This window comes from Egretta garzetta, unplaced genomic scaffold (assembly GCF_000687185.1).
Source record: "Egretta garzetta isolate BGI_Z169 unplaced genomic scaffold, ASM68718v1 scaffold69, whole genome shotgun sequence".
NCBI classification, from domain to species: domain Eukaryota; kingdom Metazoa; phylum Chordata; class Aves; order Pelecaniformes; family Ardeidae; genus Egretta; species Egretta garzetta.
Window position 1 is genome coordinate 12069 of NW_009260790.1, and position 7311 is coordinate 19379.

A 7311-nucleotide genomic window follows, 5' to 3' on the forward strand; every position below is an offset into this window, starting at 1 on the left:
AGGTGGTGGAGGCCCCATCCCTGGAAGCATTCAAGGCCAGGTTGGACAGGGCTCTGAGCAACCTGACCTGGTTAGAGGTGTCCCTGCTCCCTGCAGGGGGGTTGGACTAGATGACCTCTAGGGGTCCCTTCCAACCCAAAACATTCTATGATTCTATGAAAAAATCCTAAGAGAGCCATTCATAACATTCAAATAATTACAACTGGCACATTTTTAGAATATTTGGGGTTTTTTTCTTGAAAAGGCCTCTGCTGGAGCCGGGCCAGCCCTGTCCCGTCACGCAGCCAAAACTCCCAGAGGACCTCGCTGGGCACACAGGAGCACCAGGCAGTAACCCCACTCATGCCAGCAGCTGAATGCTGCCACGTGGCAGGAGCCCCTTCTCCTCTCTCCATTTGCCTTATCAGGACAAAAGCTTTCACAGGGAAAAAAGTAACACAAGTAAAATAAGCTTACTGCTGAGTCTTGCACAGCAGGTCATCTTCCTTAAGGAAAAAGAAGCATCAGAAACATTTTCTTCCAGGAGAAGAACAAGGTGAAGTGGAGCCTACAGTAGTGGAGGATCACGGTGTGCTCCCATTTGCAAAAGGAATACTCTGTTTGGCAGGGGGAAGGCTAGTGGGCACTTGTGAGAAAGCAGTACGCTACAGAATAGCAGCCAAATCTCCATCCATGCATACCATCAGGCAGGTAATAAAAACATCCTTCAGGAAAAATATCTTTGTCATGAATTAGCCGATAAGAGCCCTCATGTTATGTTCCTTTCCCTTGCTAATATTCAGCAAGAAACCCTGTAAGTTCCTCTATAACAAATTGCTAGGTTTAATCCTGAGCTGCAGGATCTGCACTGCACTTCCCGGTGAAATCATTGTTCCCGTTGCCCTCCGTAATAAGCCTGCATTGCTCACAGATCAGCCTCCTGGAGAACACCTTGCTGGACTGGCAAAACAGGACCCTGCGCAACGACTATCGGCATGCTCAGCCCCTCAACGGGCGGGTGGTGGAGTCCTCCTTCAGAGCCAAACTCACCCAAGGTAAGGGGAATCAGCCGGCAGGGCTCAGGCTTTCCCCCAGGGCAAAGAAACCTGTATGGAAGGAGTTAAGATGCAAATCGCTTAAGATAGTCATGGTGGAGATCACCTTTCCCAAGAGCTGTAGCATCCCTGCACAGCACAGGGAGATGGCCCATGTGCCTCTTTGCCCCCTGCAAACACATCCAGCTTCTAATGGCGCAGCATGGCTGTCGGTTGGGCGCCAGCCCCTTGTTTTGACTGCAATGGTGTCGCACAGACCTCCCCAAGGTACGTGATGCTACACGGCACCTCACAGGAACACCAGGTTCAGGAGTGTCTGCATCCACGTGGATGAGGTACACTAACCACCGCAGAAACAGCTCCGGTGCGGCTGATTAGCCAGGCACCATGTGGAAGCGAGATGCTGCATTTTAAAACAAACGTTTTCCCCCAAACCTTCTACAAACTAGAGAGCAGAAAATCTACCATGTGCAGGTCCTGGCCTTCTGTAAATTCGGTTGTCTGGTTGCTCTAGAACAATGCCGTCCAGAAGAATTCGATCTCAGACTGGAACAAATCCAGATGCAGCTCCAAGACATGAAGAGAGAGCTGCTGAATGGAGTGAGCCACGTAGGTAAGAAACGCACATCTATTCTTGAGTCCAGCTTACCTGCCGACAATGAAGAGCCCTGCTGTCCTTGACACCCTAAACCATTAACTGGTTTGGTACTGATATGAGCAGGTAGAATTTTGTCCCATATCTAAGCCTGCTGATGGAAATGTCAACTACAGCATCATTAAAGCTAGCCCCAATCTAGCTGCTCACAGCAACTGCAGCTTTCTCCTGCAACGTGTAAGCACATTTTTACAAACAGCGAGAGATTTAAGCTCACAGTTCCCCTAGGATAAATAATGGGCCTCTCTTATTTTACACAAGGTGGGAAAAGAGGAGGAGTGGGGGGAAAAAAGTGGTTTTTCCCAAACAGCTGGGTGAGGGAGCTAAGCTTTTCACCATTTCCAGCCCTTCCCTGTTGGTAGGACACATGCCAGTAACTGTGGCTCAAGACAGCTAAGACTGCCACAGCCTTGCTAGTTCCTATGGGTGCATTCTTCAGGATTTGGGCTGATTTATAAGCACAGCCAGCAATGTAACAGCTGGCTTTTTGGTTATTGCAGGTATTAAATCCAGCGCTTTTCCAGCTTTCTACTTCCCCGTGGAAAACATTGAGAGTTTTGTGACTGTTCAGCCCCTCCACGAAATGTCTCTCCAAGCCTTCACCTTATGTTTCTGGACGAAAGCCCAGCACGCTGGCAGTCAGACTGTTCTTTCCTACTCCACGCAGGAGAGGGATAATGAGCTAGCGGTGACTGTGGGCACGGATGTGGGATTGTGGATAGGCGGCCATTTCATCAGCTTCCCCTTGGACCACAAGGCACAAGATTGGCTGCATTACTGCATGGCATGGGCCTCCCAGTCTGGAATGGCAAATTTATGGCTCAATGGAGCACCTGGTAAAGCAAAGAGTATCCAGAAGGGGTATGTGAGCCAAGCTGGAGGGACAGTTGTCCTTGGGAAAAACAGAGACACTCTTCTTGGGACATTCTCCAATGGTTTTGCAGGGTGGATGACTCACGTGAACCTGTGGAGCCAAGTTCTCAGTCCTGCAGATGTTCGGGCACTTGCGCTGTGCAAACCAGAGCAACTGAAGGGCGATATCATAGCATGGGGAGAAACCTCCATGACCCTCTCGGGGGGAGTAGTTCTGGAGTCTGACACCAGTTGCCAGTGATCCCAACTTTTTTTTTTTTTTTTTTAAGGCAGCAGAAGAATCCAAACTACTTGCTGGGAAAATTGAGAAAAATTTAGATTATTTACTTGTTTCTCCTTCTGCTTTGTATAGGCTCACTACGTGTGCCTGCTAGCACTCCAGGTTGTTTGTACAAGTAGGTACATGGGAGAAAAGCCTCCATCAGGGGGATAGAGGCAAAGAACAGAGCAGAACGTGGCACAGTCCAATACCTTGTATTGTCACATCCCTCCCAGGAGTTTCACTCTGGTCCCCATACATAGACCTTCCTACATGACAAAAAGCTGCTCTCTTTGGTCAAAAGAGCTACTTTCTGAAGTAAAATTCCTCTCACATCCTTCACCCCATCTCAGTTCCTCACCATCTTCCCTGCATGCATCCTTCCTTCCTATTCTCACCATCAAATCACCACCCATTCCCGGCAGGCAGAACATAGCAAAGGGTACGTAAAGGCCTTGCAGTACAGAGTGTGATCCCACGCAATCGCTGTGCTTTGATGAGTGTGTGCTGCCTTTTCTGTAAATAGATGTAGAGACCGAGCATGGAAACAGCTTCTTTTTCAACATGTATACATCACAAGTTTCAGGGTAGGCATAAAACTAATCTTCTAGGGTTAAAGTAAATTATGTGAAGGACTATCTCCATCAACAACATAAAATCCATGCCAAGCTGTTCAACAGTTCTGCTTTTCTTCCAAAACAGAGGGCAGCAGGCCCACATAACAATTAATTAAATTGAATTCCCCCATGTTAAATCATGCTGTAATTAACCCCCAAACCCCTTAAACTAATAAATACTTTAACAAAACCTCCATTTTGATCAGCGTGCACTTTACTTTCTTCTGAGTTAGCACTAGTCCTTCAGACTCAGAGCTTTTCCAAACCAATTTAGCCTTCAGGTAGAACCGTGGCCTTAGGGGACACAAGCAGAAACCAGTAGGAGAACCAAGCTCTAAACCATTTGAAGACGTTTTCAAGCGGTTTCAAGTACCTGAGAGCTGAGTTATTTCAAAACACTAAATTTAAGTAACACAACGTGAGAAGCTCAAGACAAGTTTGGACATGGTTGCAAACACAGGCTCCAATCTGCAGCCTACTGCACAGGAATCAACCCGAATTTGACTCCTGCAACACAGGAGGGTGTTCAATACCACGTATCACTGGGGGATGAATGAGCTCCAATGCCTCATGTGTGCAATGTAGGGATATGGGGGTCATTAAAGGATTAAGAGAGGGATTGTTGCTCTTTGGCAACTGCAGTGTAAACACTAAGGAGTGAAAGGAGCTAAATAGCTCCAAGGCTAGAGTGCTACTGGAACAAATGGGTATAAATTGGCTGTGAATAAGCATCATTGGCCAGATGGGTGACTCCTAACCTCAAGAATAAGGCTTTGGAAGGATTCACCAGCAACAGTTGAGGACTAGGTTTGATTTGAAGGAGGGAGCCAAGTGAGCGGGGTGAGGGTGAGATTAACAGGGATATGCATTTCCAGTTCAGCAGTCCTTTGAAGCACACAAAGGGAAGACAAGAGCTGCCAGGAGAAACGTTATTATCAACCCAGCTAACAAAGTACCTCAGGATATCTGATGCTCTTTCCACCCAGAGCACCACAGACCTGGCATCACTCATGCTGGACCCTCAAATCCATGAGTGACAGTTCCTCAACAGGAATATAGTGCACTCCTTGCACATGACTGACCAAAACCCAGCCCAAGTGCTGGCTTGTGTCACCTGACGTGTCAGTCAGGACATCAAGGACATGCACCACCTTATGACATAGGCTACTTGATCACAGGAACTGATCTGGCTGAGGATGTTGTCCTTTCCCTGTGACAAATAACATGAAGGAGTAATTTGCCTTGGTGGTGGCTATGCCAAGAAGCAGAACGGTCCTGCTAATTACCCACAATGAGAACACTCTCAAGACACAGTGGCTTATTTGGACACTCCTGCTGTGGGAAGTTTGCAGAAGGTCTGAATGAAGATCAGTATCAAATGATGAATTCATGTATTTGTTCTTCCACTGAACAGATCCTGAAAAATATCTGGGCCAGGCCAAACACTGGGCCAGGTCACAGCTCACTGCTAGTGACTTCTTTCTTCTCTACCTGCCTGGATGGGACAGTGTGGAAATCCTCAAGTTTTTCTTTGTCTTCCTGAATCTCCACCTTGTTCCTCTTGGCCATGATCCTGTTGATTTCCATGAAGGTTTTGTTCTTTGTCTCAGGAACAATAAAGAAGATGTAAACTATAGTGGCGAGGCAGATGGCACAGAAGATGAGGAAGCTGTAGGGCCCCAGCCCAGCCTAGACCAATGAAAGAAGACAGAGCAGAGATCAGAGGAACACTCCAGTTTGTGTACAATACATGGTTTGGACATGCAGAACCTTGCAATAGCTATAAAAAAAGCAGCCATACTCATGTACACATATTTTAAGTTGACTAACTAGAAATTAGGGGTTGTCTAGATTCTGCCTTCTCATACCACCACCACGGATTTATTGGAAACCACCATGGATTTACTGGATAAGGAGGGTGAGGGTCTGCTACAGAAATCAAAGTAAACTCACCAGCTCCCTTTGCAATCTTTTCCATGCTCCTGAATTCAGGATCAGATATAATAATGGAAAAATAACTGCTTGCTTTTAAAGCATGTGCAACACACGGATGCGATTAAAAAAACTGCAGTTTTAAAAAGCATCAGTTTCTTGCCCTTAATTTATAATCATGCATACGGGTACTGGGAACCAACTTGGGTATTTTTGGCTCTCAGGATTAAAAAGGCTCTCTGTAAGAACACAGGGGTGAAGATATGAGTTTTAAGCTGAAGTCTTGCCCTGTTGTGTGATTGCATCTTACCTCCATGTAGAGGAACACAAGCCCCACGGTGAAGTTGCACAGCCAGTGCACAGACCCACCCACCATGAACGCTGCAGGCCGGGACGACTGCAGGAACATCTCGGTGATCATCACAAAGGGAATGGGACCTGGAAGGTAGTTGCATGTTTGGAAATCCCAAAGGCAATTCCCCCACTCTGAATTCCCAGATTACACTGTTCGTTTCAGTAGCAGGCAATGGTTTCTATACTACCAGTGTTTAGAAACACCCAATAAATCAAATAAGGGATTAAATAAGAAAACCGGGGCAACTAAGTGACTTTACTAAGCTCACACACAGCAGTCAACCTCTTCTCTCCTATGGCTGCACTTTAGCCGTGAACCCATCTCCTGCACAGATTGTAAAATAAGGTTGATAAACACAAACTGTCTCCAGAGAGCACCCTATGAGCGGTGACTAAGCAAGTGATTGCTCCTTAAAAAAAGAAGAACAGAGAAACACCCCAACACATGCAGGTGTTGGAAAAACGACTCATGGAACGAGCCCTCAGGTCCGTGCCTTGCACTGCCGCCCTGCGGCACGGTTAAGCAGGAAGAGACCGTGTTCTCATTAATGGGGCCAGGCCACAGGTCCAGCTGGCCTGGTGGGTCTCCTTCCAGCATTCTCCCTGCCCCTGGCACTTGAATCTGCCTGATGATATAAATGGAAGAGGAAAGGCTGTATGTAATTCCATCCGCCAGTGAAACCTCCACAGGACTTGCAAAACCGCATTATTGCATCCAGCAAGGGTCTGGCACGGCTTTCCAAGCTCAACAGACAACTCTACCACACTAAGAAGCTGAGTCAGGGCAAAGCCTTTCCAATATCCACATCTACCTCTACAACTCCAACAGTGATGCACAGGGCCACGTGTATAATTTGAGTTGCTTCTAATTTCATTTGTTGCCTACAGATACAAGCATGCAACATCTCTGCCCAGTTGGTAGAGCTCACTATCACAGCATAGTTTTGCTCCAGATCTTACTGGGGGAAGCTCAGGCACGAGCCCAATTGTGCCTTTGCTTTTCCTCTTGAAAGCCAGATGCTCCCCTGCCTCACCGACACAGCCAGCAAACCACTGGAACACCAGCCTAGTTGGCAAACACGGTGGATGGCCACACAAAGAGGAAATTCCGTCTCCTTGGATTAGCTCTGCAAAGATTTTGGGTTGAAATTCAGCATGACACTTGGCTTTACCCAGCTTGGGGAGGAGACTGGACTAAACTACGCATACTTACTGGCTCCAATAGCATGTCCGATGATGTAAACGATGACGCAGACTATGCTGAGGTAAGACATCCATGAGACAGTGGCCTGTGAATAATTTAATCACACGTTAGATGTGGTTCCTATCCGAACGTCACCAACACGTTCAAGGCACTATTTGTAGTAAGATCTGAAGGCGTTCTAAAGCCAGTGTCACCTTCCATTGCCAGATATGTCCGTACTTAGCCACAAAAATCATAGCCTGGGTATGATCCTTGCTTCCAACAAATGGATGTAACTCATATTAAGAGCATGAGATACTGGAAGTAGTATTCAGACAAGCAGGATTATAGCTTTTCCTGGATTTACTTTAGATCTACAAGTACAGAGACTTTTCATACTGTCT

The 7311-nt window shown here is 46.8% G+C and overlaps 2 protein-coding genes across 2 annotated transcripts in view; one reads left to right on the plus strand and one right to left on the minus strand.

Moving 5' to 3' along the window:
• The window catches only part of CA6 (carbonic anhydrase 6), an 11439-nt gene extending 8636 nt beyond the window's left edge, over positions 1-2803 (plus strand). Inside the window, exons 7-9 of the mRNA XM_009646497.1 lie at positions 911-1034; positions 1549-1624; positions 2158-2803. Of these exons, the coding sequence (XP_009644792.1) occupies positions 911-1034; positions 1549-1624; positions 2158-2803 (846 nt within the window). The remainder of the gene's footprint in view (positions 1-910; positions 1035-1548; positions 1625-2157) is intronic.
• Positions 2804-4893: 2090 nt separating this feature from the next.
• Positions 4894-7311, minus strand: part of LOC104133060 (solute carrier family 2, facilitated glucose transporter member 5) — a 9890-nt gene continuing 7472 nt past the window's right edge. Inside the window, exons 10-12 of the mRNA XM_009646428.1 lie at positions 6938-7013; positions 5681-5808; positions 4894-5127 (exon numbers count right to left, since the gene is read on the minus strand). Of these exons, the coding sequence (XP_009644723.1) occupies positions 4894-5127; positions 5681-5808; positions 6938-7013 (438 nt within the window). The remainder of the gene's footprint in view (positions 5128-5680; positions 5809-6937; positions 7014-7311) is intronic.